This window comes from Miniopterus natalensis, chromosome 2, assembly GCF_054644295.1.
Source record: "Miniopterus natalensis isolate mMinNat1 chromosome 2, mMinNat1.hap1, whole genome shotgun sequence".
Taxonomy (NCBI): Eukaryota; Metazoa; Chordata; class Mammalia; order Chiroptera; family Miniopteridae; genus Miniopterus; species Miniopterus natalensis.
In genome coordinates, this window is record NC_142082.1 from 86,910,107 (window position 1) to 86,935,190 (window position 25,084).

The 25,084-nt window shown below is 37.5% G+C and overlaps 1 protein-coding gene across 2 annotated transcripts in view; it reads right to left on the bottom strand.

Moving 5' to 3' along the window:
* DCLK1 (doublecortin like kinase 1) overlaps positions 1-25,084 on the bottom strand; it is a 429,374-nt gene that overhangs the window by 9,015 nt on the left and 395,275 nt on the right. Inside the window, exons 15-17 of one of the 2 annotated variants that reach the window (XM_016197267.2) lie at positions 24,947-25,027; positions 14,951-15,064; positions 9,709-9,782 (exon numbers count right to left, since the gene is read on the bottom strand). In XM_016197267.2, the coding sequence (XP_016052753.1) occupies positions 9,709-9,782; positions 14,951-15,064; positions 24,947-25,027 (269 nt within the window). The remainder of the gene's footprint in view (positions 1-9,708; positions 9,783-14,950; positions 15,065-24,946; positions 25,028-25,084) is intronic. The other variant, XM_016197264.2, reaches the window with a different exon arrangement.

Genomic DNA, 25,084 nt, shown 5'->3' on the forward strand with positions numbered 1-25,084 from the left:
TAAACTCACTGTTTTCTTTGTCACATTGTATATGCTATGGAGGGCAAGGTAAAGTCTTGGGCATCCTCTCTGTGCTGTCCACAGTTTATAACACACAACAGATATTCTACAAAGGCTGTGGCTTTTGAAATATAGGAAAGTGCAACAGAGGTCACAGTATTTCCCTCCTGAGCATCCAACCCCCAGTCCATTGTACATGCAGCTGACAGGTCAATTTTCCTCAGGTCTGATTTATTTAGAATTCCTTATAAAGTCCATTTCACAACATGCTTACAATAAAAATTTCCAGTGTTTAGTTCCTGTTATTATTCAAAATCATCCCATAACATCAGCATACTTACTTTTATTCATTTGCTTTTCTTGCACAACATCCATTTACTTTGTCTAGGGTTAGCCATGCCTCAGTTTCTTTTTGAACATCCTTCACAGCCATACTCTATGGATCCAGTGAAGGTGACCCTACCCCCACCTCTGAGATGGGGGCAGGTGGGTTGGTGACCCAGGAGCAAACCTGAGCTTATTGCATTCCTCAATACCTATGACTGGCAGGATGGGCACCCAACCCAGCTAACAGGACATAAGGAGAGACTTTTGCTTGGACTTCATATTTATAATGAATCCCAATTTTTGAAGGATGGTAGCTGCTTCCTACACCCTGGTACCACGTGAAGCTCCAACTAAAGCCAACACAGGAAGGCAGAGTAGAGGGATGAAAAGACACCAAACTCTGACTTATCAATCATTAAAGCCAGACCCAACCTTTGGACCTTCCAGATTTTATAAAATAACAAATTTTCTTTTTGCTGAAGCCAGTTGGGTTTGGGTTTTCTTTACTTGCAATCAAAACAGTACTACTGGGTATATCTGTGAATGTGCTTTAATCATGCTCACCTCTATATCTTGGCTCAAGGTGTTCATCAACCTGAAATTATCTTTCCTCCTCCTTGCCTACTCAGATTTATCCATTTTCCCAGGTTTAATCAAATTTCACCTTCCACATCACCCTTTTTCTTTCCAAATTCCTCAGGCAATCATTGTTTTGACCAAACTTTTGTCACTTATTGTGCATAGGACCTCTATTATCTTTTCTGTGCTTATTCCCCAAATAACACACAAGCTCCTCTGTGGTACAACCTGAAACTCCTTTGCATTTTCAGAATGCCTAGCAGGCTGTGGAACACATATTAGGGACTTATTAAATATTTTTTAATTAATACAGAATTAAATTATTTTAGATGACTATGTACTTTCTGAATAACAACAAATAGAACCCAAAACAACTCTTTAATACAAAAGAATAAGAAGTTAAAAGTATTATGAACCAATATTTAAAAATATGATTTATATATCAGATATGATTGAATGTTTACATTAAAGTTAAAATTCACTTATATTCATATATTTATTTATTTGCAACCACTTATTGCAGTCCAATTATTTATCACAGTAAGCATTGTAATATATAAAATCTTTAGAATTTTAATTGTGGCTATAAAATTATTTGCAGGTTAAATTTTACAACTGAATTCTGTAGCCCCATATGTAGTTCAGAACAGATATATTAACCAAGAAAATAGAACAATGTGCTATTACATAATTTTTAAACATAATTTTCCCCGTTAAAAGCATTCAAAATGTAAGATTTTTCCTGAAGTGCTGCATCACAAATGTAAAATCTGAGCCCTTTCTAACATTTCTGAAAGGCTGCTTTCCTCTTTATCAACCACAAAAAATTCCCAGATATCAAGCAAATAAGGTCTCGCCTCCCTAATGTCTATCTCTGTAAGTTTGTCCTCAGGTATCACCTTGATATGACCTTAAAACTTAAGACGTCCTAGCAGGCTTATTATTTTATCAGTTATTTTCCTTATGGTTTATACCTCTGTTGGCACCAATGTGAATGGACTTGCAGTAGAATTCCCAAGTGTTTCCTCAGAAAGTTATCACTTCATTAAGAGCTCAAAGAGAATATGAAGCCAGCATTATCATATTTTGGTGTTAATTATCATAGGTTAGAGGTGAGCAAAAAATCTCTTAAGATTATGGAGTTTACCAGTAGTAACTAAATATAATGCTCTAATCTAGTTACTTAAAAATGTACTCATTAACGACTGCTATACTATGTACTGGGCATAGCTAAATAAGAGTGGACTGAGGATACTGGTAAACAGAATAAATAGTTGACTGAATAAGAGTGGACTGAGGATACTGGTAAACAGAATAAACAGAATAAATATCAAATAAAATGATATAGAGAAACTAATATACACCTGTCCTACACAGAAGAAACACTGCATATCTCTACTCAGGCTGTAAAACCTTGGTTAACACAGTCTCCTTAAAGGCTGCTAGATCAAGTGTGAAAACTAAAGAGTGGTAAAATAAAGTCATAACCTTAGCAACTCAGGTAGCTGCATACATAGTAGTTGGAAATCTTAGAGAAATTAATATCTATCATGTTTTTGTGACTGCTGTAAGACTAGGCATGAATAAAGAAAAGACAGTGCTTGCCTAATACCAAGGAAATTTATTCCACCAATAGATACATCTACTGAATTGGGTCAGTGGCCCCTTTTATTACAGTGAAATAACACTATATGCTCCACATAGTACTCAAATATTGTAAGTCCTTATTTCTAACATTAAATTTGAAAATCAGCATAAATATATAGGACATTAGCCATCTGGTATATCTATATGATGTTAAAGGAAAAATAAAGCATGGGAGAGGAAGGTCAGAAATGAACCACAAATGTGAACTGGAGCATTAGCTTTGTTTTTGCTGGTCTGTGCCTTCCATCACTGTAATACTTGTCTTGTCTGGTAGCCTTAGCTTAACCCGCTTTGGAAGCAGCAGTAGGGAGAAGTCAGGAAAACAAGCTTTTTATCCTAGCTCAGGTAATTATGTGGCCATGGACATGTTTCCTAACCACAGAGCCCGAATTTCCCAGTCCACAGGGAAGAGGGGTATAGTTCCCTAGGGAAACTTTCACCTATAAAATACTAGGAATATGCTTAATATCTCCGTCAGCCTACTATAATGGGTTATCTTTTTCTTTTACCCAACAATAGGCCTTTCAGTCTATGGATCAAAAACACTTCTGTTCTGCAGCATGTGCAGGACTGGCAAGAGATGCACCTCATTGAAGTTGTGAGGCAGTGTTTTCTGTCATGACGATCATTATTGGATTTAAATAATTGCATTTTTCAGGGGCACACTTTGACTGCTTTTCCTTTTTGCTTTTCTTAATTTATTGCTAACCATCACAAATAGTCTTCATTTCATTAATAAAAGAACAATTTTGTACATGTTGCCTTTATCCCATCCATTATTCATACTCCCTGGGAGGTGGAATGGCTGAGGCCACGGCATTCATCTCAGGAGCCCTTTCCTTCACTCTGCAGGGACTGAGTTACAACTTGCTTGACACTTCAGAAATGTTTGGCTTGCTAGTAAAATTAAACTGACAAATCGATTGAAATATCCACCCTCCTCATTTTATTTGGCTTATTGCCATGGTTATTAAGATTATTTTGTTTTGCTTTAATATCCTTTTGGGGTCTCGCCAGGAAGTGCAAGTATCTAGATATATGACATGGTATTTCCCTAAAGTGGAAGTGACCATTAAAATGGCAAAAGGAGGCCTCATGGAATGAAACCTAGTGGCCTGGTAAGCTATTTTTAAGGTGCAACTCTCTTAAATGTGAATCATCGGTTCCCTGGGCAGAGCTGCACCCACAATTCTCTGCCATTTCTTATAGGAGGCTCCTGCTGTTGATCTGTTTATTTATAGACTTCCAAATTTCCCTTGCTTTATAATGGCCTCTCATTAGAAGGTTAAAATCATAGCCACTTCTTGAACTCAGGCTTCTGTAGGACAAAGATCATGTGTTTCCTCTGCCCTGTAGCCCCTGATTTTCTTATAGTCGAAGCTAAGTTGAGCTGCCATGCTGTTTTCCCTTCATCATCCTATCAAACGAGAGAACACCACAGATGTAGTTTATCTTAAGATAAATCTATGAAAATTTAGAACTTACTAAGCAGGTAAGTTAGGGAGTAACTTCTTTCATTACAAAAACAATTTTTTGCTTTGCCAAAAGACTTACTCTTGGGTTGCTATAAATGGGATGCTATTCTAAAGCATCTCATGGAATTTCATTGTCCAAACTTTAATTTATCCCAAACTCTTCAAAAACACATTTATCCTCTATATCAGCTTCCCCTTCAGTGGAAAGTTGAATCATTTATTAAATAATTAACAAATATTTATGGAGGCTCTACTATGTGCCAGGTATTCCAGGAGGTGGTGGAGATACAGTTTTTAACAAGCCTACTGGGTGGTGCCTTTTAATTTGGAAACATTTTTCCTCTAGAACTAGAGTTGAAGAACTTCTGGAAAGGCAAAATAACTAATATTGTAGGATTTGCAGGCCATATGGTTCTTTGACACAGCTACTTCACTTTGCTGCTGTAGGGCAAAAACAGTATAGAAAATTTATAAATAAATGGGTGTGGCTGTGTTCCAATAAAACTTTATTTACAAAAACAGATTTGGCTTATTGACTATAGTTTGCCAATCCTTGCCTTAGAGGATAACATTTTAAACTTATAATTCATCAGGATTTTTGGCTGTAGCCTCCTTTAAGTAAAATGTAATGCCATAAATACTTATGAATAATATCAGCAGTTTACCCCAATCAGAGCATCAAAAAAGTTCATGGTTCTACTTTAATAACAATTACTTTGATCTGGAAAGAGATCGATCTTTCTCAGGAAAACCTGTCTCAAGTATAGATAATTTTTCTTGGAAGTAAGGGAAACCCTGAGAAGTCATCTTTTCTGGGTCCCCCCTGGGGTCTATGAAGGCACTTTTGCATAGGCAACTCACTTAACCTTCACCCCAGATTTGGAAGGTTGATAATACTCTTCTCATTTTTATCTATGGGGAAACTGAAAATCAGAGAAAGAACATGTAATTTGGCCAAGGTCATATAGCAGGAAGTAGGACAAGCTGGATCCCAAACCAGGGCTTCCAGGCAGCCAAAGAGGCAAATGCTACGTGCTCTGTGCTGCCAATTTTTAATCAAGTTCATTTCATCTCAGTTTTTAAAACTTGTTTCTCTAAGTGTCATGTGTTTGACATATATTTAAGAATTGTTTGACTTCCAGGTATTAACATTTATGCTCTTTTTTAATAGAATAAATGTGTCAATACTTATGATTAAGTTCTTAATAATGTATTCTTTCCTACACACTTACATTTCGTTACACTTATTATATCCTTCAGTGGACATCACTGGAAACACTTGGAGTCAAAGTATAGCAGGAATAGATGCATAGAAAAGAGCATAGATGTCTTTAAGTCAAAAAGAGATTCTGAAGAACACTCAAAATAAATGATACCACAAAATTTCCAATCAATACTAAGTCAAGAATCTCAGGAAAATGTACAGAATCTCACTTCAGTTTTCACCTAATTAGTATGTCTTAGAATGCCATGGCAATTTCTAATAATAAGTATGTTAAATTTTAAAAAGACAAATATATATATTCTTGAGATCCTCTCTTAAGGCGCCTCTGAAAATAAAACAGAATGACATCTCAAACAGTGAGCAGCCTGTTTTACTTTCTGTTTTGCCTTCAGTGACCATTTGTAGAACTATAATACCTAGATATCCCATCTTTTGAGCCTCTTGGCCTAATAACTCACTTTTTAGCATCATAGTTTCCTGATACTTTTCTCTATAATCACAGTTTGGCTGATTTTGAAGTTTAAATCTATGCCTTTTCTATGTGTTAAACTTTCTATTACAGGGTAGGGGGAGGGTGGTCAATCCCTTTTGAGAACAATGGCATCTGCCCTTCTTCTGGCAGTGTTCTGACACTCAGCAGGGAGTACTTCCCCAATGGGCAGAGCAAGGCCAAGGCAGCTTTCCACAAAGCGATCGGCAACACTTTGCAACTTGCTGTGTGCCTCTGGCTGCTGGCTGAGATTCCCCGAGGAGCCCTTTTCACTCCAGGCTGTGGTTCCTCTCTGCCTTCACGGGAACCTTTTTTCAAACCTGTGCTGAGCAAGACACATTTAACTGACCCCATTCCTTTTAACAACTGAGCATGACAGCATTTAATAGCCTTGCAAAGACTGGGACTGCTTCCACCGCTCTGCCTCATTACTCACTACTTCAGGATGGTGCTCCAATCCAATATGCACATTGCAGTCACGTCATGCCTGGGAACTCAACTACTCTTTTGTCCTAGCTCACCTCCTCATTTTGTCTTATTTATCATTTTTACCCTGTCTTGTTTTGGTATTTGTTTTATTTAATTGGGTTACCCTACTCTGGCTGTTGCCTTATTCTTCCTGCAGAAGATGGAGGAATTCTCAATGTGTTATTGGCCATAGCACCTGCCACAGTGAGAGCTTCACTTGAGAAAGGCAGAAATGTGTGTGACCACATCCTCTTTGGATAAGAACACATTCTCAGGAAGGGAAAATATAAAGGGGAAAGGTGTATGCCAGTGGTTTGTAGCAGGGCCGTGAAGGAGTGGAATGTCCCAGGCAGCTCATTCCTGGGAGAGTGACAAGAGCAAGATTTTCTGGAAAATCTTGGCTCTGGGTGACAAGAGCAAGATTTTCTGGAAAAATCAGCCAAGCAGGATGCTGCTCCCCTGACTACAACTAGGAAGCAGCTCTCTGTTAACAGGAGGGAGGATGAAGGGGGGAGAGGAGAAAATGCACACCCACCATTTCTCTGCCATCACCAAAAAGCCTATTTAAGAGGGACATGACAATTCTGGACACCAGGAAGAGGTGATTTCTCCAGCCTATGCTTTGATGTGAGCAGCTTTACAAAAAGCAAGGAGGACTCCCAAGTGCTGTGCCCAGAGTAGTAAAAACAGCCAGGAGCACTTGTAAACATAAGGATTGGGAGTGAGGATGTTCGCCTGTAATGATTGTTTACGTAAGAGAGTTGGCTGTCACCGTGGTTTGATTCAACAAATGCTTCCACTTCTGTAGAGAAAAAAAGCAAGCATTTGCAATCAGTGAGGAGAGGGAGTTTGTTCCAGGGCCAAATGGCATTATAAAACTTCCTAATTAAGTATATATGCCAATGAGATTTTAGCATCATGTCTCCAATTTAGCTTTACATACTGGGTGCACTGTTTTGTACAGAATTAACTATAAACATTGTTGTTACTGCCCCCCAGCTGGAAAACAGAGCAGTTTATGGGCGAAAGAAAAAAGACATTATCTCCCATCTGCTCCTGCCCATTATTCAGGGATGTGTCATTTTGTCTGCTGATGGAACCATCACCAGGATTTTAGTCAAATGGCCTTTTTATACTTGGCTACGTTTATTAATTATTGTGTTTACTCAGTGTGTTTTGCTCCCATCCTTAATCCCACAAATTTAGTGATATAATTTTCTAAAGTTTTTTTTTTCAAATTAGATTAACTTATATGTGTAATTTTTGTTCTACAAATGTGCACAACTGTAATTAGACATATTTGATGCCTATTTTTAATTGTATATCAACTTTACTCATATATGTTTGGTTAGTATGCCTAACAGAGGCATACAATCAAAAAAGGATCGAGAATGGTGTGATTCAATTTATATAAAGGACAAAACCAGGCAAAGTTAATTAATGCAGATAGAGTCCAGGTCAGTGTTTACCCATGGGGCTATGTGACCCTCCTGGAAGGGCCCTGGAGGCAAAGAAGGGGTTGGGAGGACTAGACTAGAAACATTCTGTGTCTGATCTGGGTGCTATTTAAAGGGGCATGTTCAGTCTGTGAAAATTTGTTGAGATGTTCACTCATGATATGTACTCTCTTCTGAATATATGTTATCTTCCAGTAAAACGTAAAAGATGGATAGATCATCTTCCCATAAAAATTCAGAAAGAAGAGTCTTCACAAAGGCAAATTATGACAAATTATTAAGCAAACACCCCACCCCCCAAAGAAAGTTGAAAATAAAACAGAGCTCTTTCTACATCTATAAAGCTAATTTACTCAGGTAAATGAAAAAGCTGATGTGCAGCTCCTGCATACATATCCATCTAGAAAATACAAATAACCTTTTAATGTAAAACAGACTTTAAAATATTTTGTTGAAGTTTGGGTATTTCCCTGCTTTAAACAGACTTAGAAATTGTCATGATAATAATATATTTGGATAGTTGTCAAAGTGTGACCTTTTCTTCTTCCCTAAATCCTTTGTTTTGAGTGTCTAATTATAGAAAAAAACTAGGAGGAATAATTGGTGGTTAGAATGATATATAAATACAGGGTGGGGTAAAAGTAAGTTTGTAGTTGTGAGTACAGGAAACAGGGTTTATTCTTGTATTATTATTTATTAATTATTGTATTATTTTCCATACAAACAACTGTAAACCTACTTTTGCTCCACCCTGTGTATATATATATATATATATAAACACATTTCTTCTTTCTTTCTTTCTTTCTTTCTTTCTTTCTTTCTTTCTTTCTTTCTTTCTTTCTTTCTTTCTTTCTTTCTCTTCCTTCCTTCCTTCCTTCCTTCCTTCCTTCCTTCCTTCCTTCCTTCCTTCCTTCCTTCCTTCCTTCCTTCCTTCCTTCCTTCTTTCCTTCCTTTTTCTTTCTTTCTTTCTTTCTTTTTTTCTTCTTTCTTTCTGCTTTTTCTTTCCTTACAATTTAGTAGTCTAATCCATGAAATAATATCAAGAGCCACCACATTACTGCAGCTAGGCTCCATCATTTGGGAGAAACAAGTGCCATACCAAATGGAATTTTTCTTAGCAAATGCTAAGATGTAGAGCTTTACTGAGCAATCATTTCAGAAACATTAAGATGGAGAAAAGTTCCTTAGGGCTTCTCAGAGTTCATTTCTCACATCATCAAAAACCATCCTGCCTGTGGATAACTTAAAGAGACACAAACAATGCCCTTGCAGGAAATGCCAGGAGAGTTGGCTGGAACAGAAAAACGATTGGATAGAATTTTAACCCAGTTAAAATAAAAATCAATATCTCCCATAGTCCCTTTTGCTTGAGCAGATAAGCCAGCTAAATAATCTGACAGTTACAGAATATTGAAAAATAAACCATGCAATAGCTAATACATAAAGGGATTTCCAGGGGGAGAGAGGTAACAATAAAATGAAAACAAAGCAAAACAAAAAGGTGGAGAATTTGAAAACACAAGCTTATCAACACACACAATGCATTCTATAGCTCATTGCTACTTGGAGGAGCTTCTAGTGCTAACGTGTAAATGCATTGTTTCATTCATCTAATAGGTTCAAGGTAGGGCTTGATGGCTTTAAAATGACAGTATATACTTCTATAGAACATATATTAAGGTAATATTGTTGTTCCATTCCTTAAGGGACAGAAGAGCACTAGAAATCATTCTTTAATTGGCAATATCAGGAAAATGCTTTGGCATTTACACTAAATATACTGTCCTTTTAACTGTAAGGAAAATTGATACTGAGCATGTGCAATGGAAAGAAAGCTGGCAAATGTCAGTGTGAATAATGGGTGAAAAAAAGGAATGAGGGGGTGTGGCATCTCAATCAAGATTAAAATGAAACTGATAAAGCAGCATATGGACTGGATAACAAATCAAAAGCATGTTTATCCACTGAAGGAACTGGTTAATGGAGACTGCCAGCACGTTGCCATGGAAACACTGACTGTTGAGCTGCACCATCTCATACCTTATCCAATACATTCCTGGTTGTTGGTAGTAGTCCAAAGACCCTGATCTCTTGATGGTAAACCCGTGGTCCAGCTGAGCAGAGAGAAATGGGGCAACTCAGTGGATCGACATTGTGCTAAAGAATTGACTCCAGACCAAGCTGTTCTTCATTGACTATACATGGAAATATAGTTACAATGCATCTTCTGTGGGGCGACTAGCTAATATGCTAAATCTGCACATTGAAAATAAAAAGGCAAGAAAAGACACTAATACCTCATGAATACTCAAAGGCCATTTGTTAGAAAAAAATCTAATTTGTCAAACAAGTTTTTGAATGCACATTTAATAATGTCCTCTCAAATTCAGAAGATATAAACACCTCTTTATATTCTATAAAATGGAAAATGTTTTACAATTAAATAAAATATTGAAATCAGCTTTAGCCACCTTTGAGAAAGCAGATTGGACCCCTGAAAATCTTACCCCATCAGGCTTAAATTTGAGAGCTTCATAAATATGCAATAAAGGATGAAAAAAATTGAGTTTTGAATTCCCATAATCACAGCAGCTTGGTTTTCCTCCTTTAAGAGTTAATCTTCAAAATCAGAGCTGGACTTAAAAAATAAATTACATTTCTGGCCCTGACTGGTGTGGCTCAGTTGGTTGAGCATCATCCTGTGCACTGAAAGGTTGCTGGTTTGATTCCCAGTCAGGGCACATGCCTGGGTTTCGGGCTCCATCCTCAGTAGGGGATGTGCAGGAGGCAGCTGATTGCTCTCATATCAATGTTTCTCTCTTTCCCTTCCTCTCTCGCTAAAAATCAATAAAAAATCTTTAAAAAGATAAATAAAAATCAATTACATTTCTGAACTAAAAAGATATAGTATAAAACAGTAAATTTTCTCTATTAAAATATAGAAAATTAAAAAAATAGTTTTCATTGCGTATTAAAAATGCAGATTACAGTTAAGTGCTTATGATTAACAAAAGGTACAATAAATTAGAAGACAGGCTAAGTTCTCTAAGTCGCTCATCCTGGAATAAGATGCTAGCCTTTGGCTATCTAAAAGATTCATCCCCAAATTTGAAAAACAGTAATCATGCTGTGTGCCCCCATCTGCCCATGACAGGACAAGCTGCACACTGTTATCAAGGGGCACATGAGTGCTTCCAAGTGTGGTAGTGCTACGAGGCTGAGGACTGCTTTTACTTCTAAATTCACAGTGGCATTTCAAACAGATGCCGGGGCTCCGGGCATTTAAACTAAACACTACTCGGAGGATTTGGTATTCTTATTATAAACCAGGCTCTCCCAGTATTCATGGGACAGCAATGTGAGATTTTAATCTTTTAAACAATGTACATTTCATTTTGTTTAGGGGGAAAAAATCAAAGTGTGTTTGCTGTTAGAGAATGAAGGCCTGAACTTCTTTTTCAGTCCGGGGAGATGGCTACTTAGTACTAGTTCTCTATTGCCATCTACAGGCCGTGTCCTGCAACACCGCGTCTGGGAACGCCCTGGTGTACAGGCCGCTTTAGAACTAAGCTTCCCACTACCACAATTATTTTCACCCTGATTAGTATGGATTTGTTTCATTAGACTGAAATGCTCAATTTGCATGAGCAAAATGCAAAGGAACTTTAAAGCATTTTGAAAATTATCGGTTAAAATAATAAACAGCATTAAATGAGGAAAAATAAATTGGAACTGACATCTTAGTCATTGGTTCTTCATCAAGCCGAGCAAATCTAATAATGCCTCCCTCCCCTCCCTGAGCTCTCAAGAAAGAAGTCCACCGTTAAAATGTCACCTCTAATTCCATTTTATGTCTATAAATTGCATTTTAATAACCTTTTGTTTCCCATTCTCTGTTCTGGTTTTGTTTTGTTTTTAATGCCCCAACTACTGACAAAAGTAGCAGAGGGACAATGGAGTCTTTCTGAGGAGCAGAATGTTGCACTTTTAAGGACAGCAATAGGTTTCCACCTAATCACGTTGCCTGACTTAAATGTCAGAACATTTTTTCTCCTTTTAGAAGGACCCTGTGAGCCTCCAGCGGATAATTACTCTCCTAGCCAACTTAAGGACCTAGATCTTGCAACCTTAACATAAAGTTATCATTTGTCCTTTCTTTGGTCTTAATAAGTGTAGAGGGTGGGAAGCAGAGAAGGAAAAATGACAACACCAACAAAAAAAACACTAAAATTCAGAACCATGAGTGCATAGTAAACTATGTTTATATAATATATTACACCTGTATCTAGAGTCTTTTTGCTATGACAGTTGGCTCCTTTTTTCCTCTGAGAAAGAAAAAGTGTCATAAATTATTTTATAAGCGTCATTAATCTCCAGCAGGTTTCTAACTAAAGAAAGAGAAATCCCAATTAAAGACTAATGATTTAATTGTTGATTTCCTGAAAAAAACAAGCTGATTGATAATACATCCTAAATAGTATGTATATTTTTTAATTTTAAAGGGTGTATATAATTCCCCCAAAATTCAGTCCTAAGATAGAGGCAGTTAAAATAAAATATAGTACTTGATAGCTTCTGGGGAGAAGCCTACAGGCCCATGGGAAAAAATTCTGTCTGAATAAATTTTATGCTGAAATCAGTTTTTTCTATATCCATCAAATAGAAGTCATTACAGTGTTATGTTAGTAACATGAATTTTAATCATGTGGGTGAATAATTATATTGCATTATTAAATTGTCAAGTGGTCTTTATGAAATGCAGCATTTATGAAGGCTATTCCTTCTACCTACCAATTAGATTCTGCCTCACAACAGAATATTATTCCTTTGCAATTATACTTTAGTTTGAGTTGGAATATTACTTAATTCCAGGGCTACTTTTTCCATATAGTAGTCCTCTGAGACTTTAGTTTTGCACTTTAAGAATGGGAACATTGCTATGGAGTATAAATTGACTTAATCAGTATAATTCTGAAAGATAATAACAAAGGCAGTCAAACCTGTCCAGTTTCTAGTTCCCAGCCCTGCCTTGGGATTGGTGACCCCTCAGGTTCTTATGGAGGGCATGACATTTATGAGGGGAAAGCATTCTGGAGAAGGTGCATAATGCATATATGGTGGCAGGACAGTTTCTCCAGAAACAGCTCTAAAATTTATAGTGATATTCTCTTTCATGCTTCAAATACTGATGACAGTAGTCAACATGTGAATTGTGCTTTAGAGTTGACAAGGCACTTTTTCAGATACCTCTCCAAAAAGTTAATTATTTTGTGTCTGAATTAAGTTGATAATTAATTTTTCAAAAATTTGTAGTGGATAAAGAAGATTAAGCATGCAATTAATGCATAACTCAGCATCACAAAGCCCATTTTACAATTTATAAGTCTATTACCAGTTTGTACAGTTTCCATGGAAACATGTTAGTGATGATCTGAGAAACTAATATTAAATTGCATTCAAAATGGTCCAATTATGATATTCAGTGGGGAAAAATCAGTGGATTTTTAATCTTCAAATGTTAACTGAAGTTTTTTGAAATCTACTTAGAGGAGATTTTACATTTTGGAATTTATCCAGGTTTGACTAAAGTAGGATTTTCCCTCATATCTGTGTCACCTGTCCATTGGAAAACTGCCCTGAAGTTCCTGCCCTTAGTGGTTATAAGGTTTCCAGAATACCATGAACAAACCATTATTGAGCAACACAGGCAAATTTAACCAAAGGTTAATGAAAATAAAAAACCAGGAAAACAAAATCAAAATGACAAAGCACCCTCTCTAGCAATGGTAAGCCCTCAGCAGGAGCAGAAAAACAGTCCTTTTCATGGACAAGCGTGCTGGCAGTCCATTCCAAAATAAAATTGTGGAATCAAAAGTTTTGGAATAGATATATATCTTGAATGAATGATGAAAACAGAGTGCAGAGTGTCTGGTTTAGTTGAAAATCACCACAAGATTGTTAGTTTCAAAAATTACTGATTGAATATTAGCTGATAAAGAATACTGACAATCTAGGAAGACATGAAAGACAATGTACTTCTACATTGAATTTCCTTAGAAAGAACTAAAGAGAGAGGGCAAGAAGAACAAATTGCAATTTTAGGTCCTTAGCAGCACGAAAATTCAGGTATGCATACTGTCAGGTATGCTCATGAGCCAGTTACTCACGAAAGGGTTCAATCAAAAAACATGAAATGCAAACAGTACAAGAAAGTGTATGCATGCATTTGTGCCACCTGCAAAATCTAGAAGCCCCTATGAAATATTTAGCAACCCAGATCTGGGATTGGTTGTATTGAATATATCACTTATATATGTTTAGCTTTATCTGGAGCTCCAGCACAATTAAAAAGCAAAACAAAAACACCATAAACGTAGTTAAATATTTAGTATTGCTGATGAGCATGAAGTACTATTTAGTAGCATAAATACATTTTACCATTCGATAACTTAGTGTCTAATTTCTTTGTTTAGAAAGAAAAACAGCTTAAGTGACTTCACACTGAAAATGCTGTTTAAAAAGAGGAAATGATTAAAAACAAGTAATCTGGGACTTGACTATATTTACTCTAGAATATGACACCAGGAAGTATGAGGTTTCATTATTTCTCTACTCAATTTAATCTTTGCCTAGAGCTGCTCTCAAATTGCATTTAGTGTGCGTCTGCATGTATAGAACAGGAAGAAAAAAAAAAAATCCTGTGTAGCCGCATCAATAAAATGGTAAATGTTAAAAGACTTTCAACTTTACAAAATGAAAATTCTAAGGAGCAAGACATCATAATTTCTTTGGCTGTTCACAGCAATTCAGTTTCCCTGAAAATCTCACTGTGTAAGCTTTCTGCTGTTTTGACTTTCATTTAGGTCTTGTACAAAGAATCATAAGGGTTCCAATTCTCTCTGCAATGTCATGTCTCTCAGCTTCCCTTCCCTCCAAGGTCCTGGCAAATGGACACTATGAACCCCTTTCCTCAGAACCCAAAAGTTTGCAGTGGCACACAGTCCAGTGTGGGGGAGGTTTTATGCTTTAAAAAATAAATCATGGTATTAATATAAACTGCAAGACACCCTGGAGGTGGTGGATAATGATGTGACGACCTGGGAAATCATCAGCAAAAATACGTGGTGTATTTTAGCCCCAAGCTCCCTCAGGGCTTTAAATGGTCGAACTGTCTAAAGAAATGACCCATTCTGCTGTCTCTAGGTAGAATCTCCTGACTAATGCCTGTCTCCTAGGTAGATTGCTTTAAAAAAAGTTATAGGTGGATATTTCAGATGCTTACTGCTATGACAGAAACTCCAGCTGCTGTGCTATTCGGCTTGGGGCCTGTGTTGAAATGCTTCTTTATCTTTCCAGCTACCGACAGCTGATGTTCACTTTCAGGGAGGCCGTCATCCTGGTGAGGGGGTGGTGGTGGCAGGAATAAAAGAAAGAGAAAAAATTTTAAAATGAGATATATGGAATATAAGGCCAAGATCTTCTAGTAACTGGCAGTGATCTTAAAATTCATAAGATTTCAGAAATAAACCAATCAATATCTTCTTATTAAACAGTATTGTTGGAAGTACTGTTCCAAAGTCTCATTCATTTCCACATTTGCCCTAAAATTAATTTGCTTTGTCATCTGACCCTCAGAGTTTGTTCCCTAAATAAAAATTTTTATTTCTGTTGTTTCTAATAAAATGAATTTCAGCCATGGCTCTAGAGACACATGTCAAAGAACAAGTTAATCTAGACAACAACAAAAATCAATGTAAACATTTTTTTTCCTGACCCAAGAGTTTTATCTTCTTACCCCATCATTCAGACCCATATCCAAGGAAACGGATAAGACTTGAGCCCCTACAAGTGGTCGTAAATAAACTCAGCCTGGTCCCATAGCTACTCATTCAGCCATTCTATAATCCTAGACAACCTTCTAGGCAGAAAGTTCTTCCTTAAGTTTTAAATCCTCCTTGCAGCCTTCAAATCATCTGTTATTATGACAGACTTCACATTGGAACTTATTTTAACTAAGGCTTCTGCTCTCTGCCAGAGCCATCTCTCATGAAGACTGGACAGATTGCTCATTTTGCTAAATGCTGTTAGAATAACAATAACCCGAGTCATAAGTATGTGCCATCACTTACTAGGTCATGATGAAAAGGCTGCACAATCGTTGGAGACCAGAGCATGTGTTTTGTTCACTATGGACCCCCCAGGTCTTAACATAGTGCTTTGGCACATAGTAGATGCTTAGTAAACATTTGTGAAATAAATGAATGGATGGATAATAAAGTATTTGTCACTATCTCTTAAAACCAAAATTCCTGGCAGGACTTCAATGCCACTCATCATTTTCCTTCTTTCCTCCCTCTGCATCATTTTGCATGTAATTTCTTGGCTCTGCTAGGAAAATAAATTTGCATCTTTCCAAACATGACACACTTACTCTTTTGCATAACCTGGACTCTCCACATGGGATTTACTCCTTCTTTCAGCATTTAGCTATTCATTTATTCAACCAATATTAACAGCATGTCTACAGTGGACCAGGCACTAGAGTAAATGGTGGGGAAATGAGGGTGAGCAAAAATAGGCATGGGCTTTGCTCTCACGCACCTTGTCATGGCTCTTTTTCTTCAAAACTTGGGTCCAAATCATCTGTTCCAAAACACTTTCCCCTATTAAACACAATTCATTCTAATGGTTCTTCTGTAAACTCCTAATGCTCTTTCATTCTACATATTTGCCCTACTTATATTATCTTTGATGTTAGGTGATTTTGTATGTCTAACACACACACACATATAACATATATGTATATGTATATAAAAACTCTGAACTCTTGCTCTTTTGTACCACATCTTCCACATTTGCTGTAATCATTAACAGACGCACTTGGCTCAGTGTTCTGCCCACAATGGATTCTCAATTTATATTCTTGCATTGGCTTATTAATCGCTAGAAGAAAGAACAATTATTTTGCTTATTGAGTCACACCTGAAACCAAATGTAGAGAAAGGAGGTTTTCCAATGATGTAGAGTGAATTCAAAATTTAAAAAAATTCTGTATTGTGGAAAGAGATAGAAATAAAGTGAAAGTCAATTAGGGTAACAATGGAATGATACTTGGGGAGGTAACAGAAAGAAGGACATATGAAGTACCTGCTATGTTAGGGATGACAAGGGGTGGGAGAAGAAACAATCTCTGCCTACCAAAGAACTTTGCAAGCTAATTGGAAGACACAATATGCACACTTTGTCAAATAATAAAACAGGTCGACAAGATGAGGCAGAGCTGTTCCAGGCAGTGCAGACTCATGGCTTAGCTAGAAACACAGAAGGAGTTCAGAGGGGAGAGGACATATTTTCAGTTGTGAGCAGTCAGCACAGGCTTCATGAGGATTATGGGATTGGCCCTAATGATAAGGAGCATATTAACAAGTATAAAGAAGGAAAGGTGAGATGTGGTATACAAATGTGTGTGAGTGGGAAGCCACAGGCATGTTTGCCAAACAGTGAGTCCACTGGTTTATCTCTGGTTAAGAGTTTATGTGGGAGAGTAATGGCAGAGAAAGCAAAAAAAAAACAAACCCCAAAAAACAAAATAAACAGGAAAAGACTGGCCACAAACGAATACAAAAAAGACCCAAAGATTGAAGTCTTAGTCTCACTTAGGAATAATTGTAACAAGTGTGGAGGACTACCGCCCTTTACTCAGATGTTTTTACAGTACAGTTTCCAGCTCCCAGCTCTTCTAGGGGAAGAGAAGTCCTGTGATAATCACAAATAATTAGGATAATGCCGTCTGGAGTGTGAAACACAAGGGTGAATTGAATGGTGTATGCAAAACACGTTTTTAAAACGGTGGGTGAAACAACAGGCCCTTGGGATCTAAGTTAGCATTTTGGGAGTATTTAAACATTTGACAAAGAATGAAATGATGTGCCTTCACTGAAAGCTTTACAAATATTAGTCTCACATATCTGGCAAGGTTTGGGGTTCTGCCTGATGAAAGGGGGGCAGCCTGACACAGTGATGCCCCATTGCGCCCCACCCCCAAGATTACAGATGTTCTAGGACCTCTTACTAGAGTGCCAGGCTACCTCAGGCAGAGTGATTTGTATGCTCTTTAGACTATAAAGAGCCAGATCGAAGGAAAGTTTTTCTCTTTAAGACAAAAACAAACAAACAAAAAACCCTTGAGTGTATTTGTAGTCTCAGGATCAGAAGCTAGTAGCAAGGAAGAATTGGAAGACTGGAAAAGCAGCAGGATAGAAAGGGAAATGAAGCAGTCTGCCTTGGGGAGGTGTTGATTTCTAGGACTTTGAGGCAAGATGAAAAAAGGAGAGAAAGGGTGAGGCCTGTTTTGAGGTGGAGGGGAGCAAATTAAAAGAGAAAGGCAGGGAGAGGGAGGTAACACAATTGTTAATTGTTATGTGGCTGTGTACTAACAATTTACACATATGGTTTCCTTAATCCTCAGATTATCCTCTACAATATGCCTCATCAGTCCCATTTCAAAGTCCCTGAGTAAACTGAGGCTCAGCAAGATTAATTAATTTGCTCAGGGTCACACAGCTAGAGTGTGGTTGAGCCAGGACTGAACTAGGTCTAGAACTTCTATGCACTCATTAGCATGGCATCTGCTACAAAAGGGCTCACTGAGTGTTAAATGGAGGGATTCAATGGCTTTTTTTCCATAATGAAAGTGGTACAATAGTAAGGGGGTGCGGGGGGTTGAATAGGAGCTGAAAAAAACAGAATATTTGGATAGGCCCGAATGGAGTCTGAAAAGCTTTTGAATGGAGGTCAGTAAAAGGGATACTGAGTACTTCAGGAGACCCAGTAGATTGTAGTTAGAAGCTTCTATGTTGAGGAGAGACTAAGTACCCCTAATCTGAGATGAAGCAACGTAACCTGTTAAGGTGAGGGTTCTCAAATCCCATGTGGAGCAGGCCATGCTAGAGCCCTGGCTAACACCGGATGACATGAAGTAGCATTGGGTCAGTGTGGGCCTGTGATTGGCACAGGCTGTGTTTAACGTCCTGGGTGCAAATATAGAGAAAACAAACAGCTGGGATTCCATAGGAGCAGCCCCTACCTAACTTACTCAAGGAGATTTACCCTTGTTGCTCAGTCTTGCTTCCTTCTTAATTTTCCTGCTATTGGCCATCTTACTGGAAATTTCCCTTTTCCTGAGTTTTTTCCCCTACCAGTACTTGAACCAAGAGCTTGTTTTCTCACAGCTCTCATAATGGATTTCGTTATCATTTCCTGGCCCTGCCTCAGTCCTAATCTTCTGTCCAAGACACCTAACAACTCTTTTAGATGTTGGGGCCTGGGGGCTCAGGCCTCCAGCTTTAAATTCTAGTGAAGATTTCGGCTTTCCTTAGTTTGTGTTGAAGCAATGAAATGAAAGTAGTGAAACAACCCTCACAAGTTGTTAGAGATGCTTTTGACTTCAAAAATCTTAAAACGTTTTAGGATTTGTTCTCAATGAAATAAGGTGTCTCAGCTAGAGAAGGTAATAAAAGCACACGAGAGTGCACACACACACACACACACCATAGCAACTAAAAAGTCTGCAGTTTTTATATCAATTTTGAAGGCTTTGAGCATAATTGGATTAAAACACATAAACAGCTGGTTTTGCAGGGACCTAATCTATACCTGAGGCATATGGATTGATGATGGAGATTTAGTTAATTTACTGTCTTGCATCAATAAAATAAATAGGGCCATTAAAAACATACATTTTTATATATACATCTTTATCACCATAATTTTGAATAGATTATGTGCCAAAAATGTGCTATGAATTTTCTAAACGTGACAAACCTGGAAGTATGTTATAAATAGTCATAGTATTATTACCATACGTTCTAGTATGTAGTTTCTGGGAGTAGTTTCTTGTTTGACACAGGCTGGTTGTGGTTTGAGGTTAGTGGTTTTTGATTTAGAAATTTTCATCCACCACTTGACAGAGCATTGCAACTGACAAGAACAAAATTAGTTTGCAAAATGTAAAATGAACTCTCACAGCTGTCTGTAGGAGACCTGGCCTCCTGGTCTCCATTTCTCCAGCGGATGTTGGGGAGGAGGTGTGGGGAGCAGTGTGGGGGCCTGGACATGAAGTCACTCAGTTGAGTGAGTTCCCCTCTTTCCTTAGAGAGACCATTCCAGGGATCATGCTTCAGAAAATCCTCCTCCTTCATGGAGTTTTGTTTTTGGATCATGAATCTGGTTTTCAGTCTATTCATTGCAGACTCTATTATTAATATCTGTAAATTTATGAGCATTTTACCCCCAGAATATTCCGAGTTAGTTTTAAACAATCCCAAGTGCATTAGAGCACTCTTCAATAGCAGCTCCGTTTCACAGCCCAGTGTGTGGCCCCTCAACTCATGCTAATCATCCCCAGCTGCACAGCACCCCAGGACTTTGGACTCCCTTCAGCTGGTCCTTAGGCATCCTTTATGCCTACAATTCATGCTGTACTTGGGGAGAAAATATGAAGTAAATTAAGATCTACCTTGGAGAAAGGAGAGGATAAGATGCCCAATGGTAAGTGGAATTCCAAGTCATCATTCACAATTTATGAATATAGATAAGTGGTTTTACTCATTATTACAGCATCATTGGGGTTCTCTTACTTTCTAACAGCTTCTGCCAGCACCATAAGATGAATGTTTATATATTTTTGTGTGTAGGACTGATTTTTATTAACATGGGACATCCTGGTAGATTATCCAAGCTCTTGTTTCTTCATTCTTTTTGAATATTTTAGCTTGGGTGTATCTTTTCAAAAGAGTAGGTAGGTGAGATAAAAGAAGTAAGTTAAAATGGAAAGGCCAGGAAAGTGATGGTAAGTCTTGAATCAGCTAAATAACTACCCTTGACTTATTTAAACCAGTCCTTTCTGCTAGGACAGAGGTTCTCAATCTTGTTCTTACGTAATTACTTGAAAACTTTTAAAATTCCCAATGCCCAGATGCCAGCGCAGGCCAGTTAAATCAGAATCTTTAGGGGCAAAACGCAGGCATCATACCTTGTGCTAGAGACTCCACTGAGCTTCATGCTAGAGACTTCTTTAAGCCTCAGTTTCCTTATTAGTAAAATTAGGAAAATAATTGGAGGTAAAACATAGTTCATAAAATTAATGCATTGAAATGGACATTTATCCTAGAGTATCAGGAAATAGCATAGGATAAGGTAGGTCAACACTTTGGAAATAAAACTGCAAAAATAGTAATATATTTGAAATATTAACATGGTAATAATTTAATCCTAATTGTGAATATGAATTTAAGTGACTCAGCTCCTTTCCCATTTGCCAAACATTCTAGATATATTATTATATTCTCATATTATATGTGCCTAAATCATATGGTTCTCCACTAGATGAATAATAAGGTAAATAAACTTAGCTAAGACAATCCCTTTTGGTATTTTGCAGCTACGGTAAAGGAAATAGATGTGAAGGAAAAAGGCTAATAAAGTACATGATTTACATGGAGCTTGGAGCGTATAAACAGAATCTTTTTTTGGAGGGGGGTGAGGGGGTTTTCCTCCCTAATCAAGCTTCTCATGTGCCAACACTGATTATAATTTGCATTTCATCAGCACATAGCAATAAAATGATAGAGTTGTTGCCTCTCTCACACTTAAATATTTATCTAGTACCTACAGAGTACTAGTACTTAAGTTTGTCCCGTCAGGCCCTTCAAAAATATAATGCTCTCTGCATCCTTATAACTACCTGAGATGTTGATTCTATTATCTCGATTTCACAGACAGAAAAACAGGTTAAAAAGAGTGGCCATCCCAAGGTGACACAGGTGGATGAACCGGTGGTGCTCCTGCCGGAAGCCTGCATTCTTACCCAGACACTTGGCTGCACATGGGCGCTGCCTTTGTCCATCTGGCTTGCTAGAGCCACCCAGTGAGCGGCCTCAAGAATGACCCCTTTGATAACAGAACAGAGGTTCAGGACACCAAGGAGCATGGTAGGATGCACACCCAGGTTGTATGAAAAATAAATGTGAACTTAGAGGAAGCTCCTGAAGTGAAATTAAAACAAGTTACTTTTGCGGACTAGATTTTTCGATTCTGTTGCCCTTGTGCGCTACACTCTGTTTCATAAGAGACTGTCTTTTCAAGTGTGCCAGGTGAAAAGGGTATCATGTAAGAAACAGAAAAAATTAGGATAAAGGAGAGCACAGAAAGAGCTTTCTGACAACTTCTTTAGGGCTCATATAATTATTTTATTTTGTTATTTTTCAATTATAGTTGACATTCAATATTATTTCATATAATTGATCTTACTTTCCTCACTTAGGTATTGTCCTCTGTGCTGATCAGATATAATTTAATCTCCAAATGTGAAGTGTCTTTTAAATGGACTTCATTTTGAATTCCTAATTTATTTATTTTGATTGCTTGGTTGTTCATTTGTTGCACTTGCACTCGGAGACCTCAACAAATCCTTAATGATGGTTGTGAAAGCATATATATATATATATATATATATATATATATATATATATTTAAAATGTACTATTTTGAGATAAACTAGTTCATTTTATTATTTAGTTCTTCATAAATATAACTTCAAGAATTAAGCAATCACTTTATACATTAAGTTTTTTTTTTTTTAATCAATGCATTTTTTCTGCTTAGAACTATACAAAAGTTATTTTTTTAGTTGTAAATTTTCTAGATAATTTCTTAAATGTTATCCTTGCTTTTGGTAAATGTTTTTATAGGATCTGACAGGGAAAACTGAAATGACAGCAGAAGTCCAAGTTCTAGAGGGAGCTGTGGATCCCAATTGTCAGTAAAATGGGACCATGTATAAAATGTGTACAAAGCAGGTTGAGAAGGCAGAAGTTCCTGCTGAGACATGTATATGCTGCCTTAGGTATACGAGCAACTTAGTTTTTCAAAGATAAGAGCCATAAATCTCTCTCTCTTTTTTTTTTTTTTACTCCACTGAGTTGGGATTTATTGATGTAGGGTCATATGGTTTGGAGTCAGGGTTAGGAATTATGTGTTTTTAATAGCATTCCACCCCCCTCCCCCCCCATATATGGACAAATTTGCTCATAGTCACAAAGTTATCTTATAGTATATATCCATATCCTGCTGGAGCGACTCCGCAGGACATTTCTTTCCCAGCTTCTTCCAAGATGGAGCTCTGGCTTCTCCTCCAGGAAGCCTTCCATGGCACCCTCCCCACAAAGGCTGGTGGGAATAAGCCCTTCCCCCACTGCCAATTTAAAAATCTAAAATGATCTATGAACCTCTTTCCTCTATGGGCTCTTTATAAGGCTGTAAAAGACACATTTCAAATTCAGGTTTCCTTTTTATTCTCTATGGTCATACTTTTAGTCTTTCTAGGGCAACTGGTGAATTTGTGACCATAGGTTTTTAAATGCCATGCATATTAGTCAGAACCAACTGCTACCACCAAGAAAGCCTGTTTGTGCCTCTTCTACCCTGTACACCTAAAGGAAAGGTGCCATGCATGAGCTAGGTAAGTTACTTTGGAAAGATTGCTAACTTGTATGAACAATCATTATAATGATGACTATGTACGTAGGAAGTCTTTTGCAACATTCAGAGTGCTTTCATATACAACAAAGGGAGGGTAGATGTAATGTGTTGCATAGGACTTAGAAGCAAATGGGTTTGGAGCGTGGGTACCAGCCTGCAAATTTTGACTCAATTACAAATTTAGCTACTTTGGACAAGTCACCCACCATAACTTCAGTCTTCTCATCTGTAAAATGGGTATACAATAATACTCACCCTGCCTACCTTAAAGGCTTAATACTAGGTTTACATGAGATGCTTCCCAACCCTTCCCACTTCACGGAAAAGGATAAATTTTGTTTAGTGTCCTGGGGTAAATACCAAGTTTGTGAGGCTGGAGGTGACCACTCTGGACTCTGGCTGCCCTGCCTAACTATTCCAAGGGCTGAAGGGATTAATATCTTTACATAGTTGTATAACAATGTGGAAACTTTGCTATATAAAAATATTTAAAACAAACTTTAGCTGTATATCTATACATGTACACATTCATATACATTCTCCTGTCATATACTTATAACCTCCAGTGTGGTGTGAAGAATCAGGTTCAGATGTATAAAGTGCCAGAACCTAGTCCCCATGGCCATCAAGTAGCAGACAAAGAATAAGATCCCAAGGTCATGTTGCCTCAGATGTAGTCTGTCTCAACCCTGTGCTTTCAGCCATACCTTATTAAAAAAATTAGTTATTTTGGAAATTATTACTTAACTAATTGCCAAGGTGATAATTCAGAAAAGTGGAACATTTTGTTGCCTTTGACTTATAGCCAAATCATTTAGAGCTGTAGGGAAGCTAGCAAAATTTATATCAATGAGCTAACAATTTTATACTTGTCCCTGTCTATGTCCGTGTCCATATCTATATCCAAATCTATATGTCTTCTATTCTGGCAGCATGAACCATTCAACCTGGTTATGGACTTCCACATGTCAATGAGGAGGGTTATGTCTAGGTTATATAGTCGTTGGGAAGAACATAATCACTTAATGTATGGAAGGCACTAAAAATAGTTCTGGGCACACTGACTCTAAGTTAGGCACACTACAAGTATTAATTATTATTATTCAAAGCAAATCTTATCAATCAGTCATAGGGTCAAAAGCTGATGACTCTGCTCTGAACAAGTCCTTCATAGCTAAAGAAATATCATTAGACCCTTATACTCATATGCAGCAGTATCTGGAAGCTTTTAGAAATTCAGAGCCTCCCATCTATTACATTAGAATCTCATTTTACTGAGATCCCCAGGTGAATTGTGAGCACAGTCAAGCCTGAGAAGTGCTGAACTGGGGGACTCTGAGGTGTATGCAGAAACCATTGGGTCACTTGTATTTTTGGCAGAAATGATGCAAAACCAGTGCTAACTCAGAAAATCTGCTCCATTTTATTGATGTATTCAGCCCTGATCTGGGCCACAGAATGTAGGTTGTGGGGTGAGGTGTAGTGATCACTTGTTCCTCCCTAGTAGAAGGCAGTCTCATCTGAATCAAGTGAAATGCTTTGTGTAAAGGACCGTGAGAACGCACATCAGCATAGCTCTCGTGGAATAAATCTGAGATCCTGCAACTGTTATGGAATGTTTTAGGGGAATAACAAACACAGACAAAACATTTTAAAAAGAAGGTGACAGCATTAGGAAATCTGAAATTTAGCAAAGGAATATTAACTGTAAATATATGGAAAGGAGGAAGTAACTTACATTTACCCAGGGATGCTCAAGGACCTGCATGGCTGAAAATCGCTGATCAACATTGACCAACAGCATCATGGTGATAAGCTCCTGTAAAAAGGAACATTCAATTACATTTGTCTAACTTTTAAGGTCAAAATCTGGATG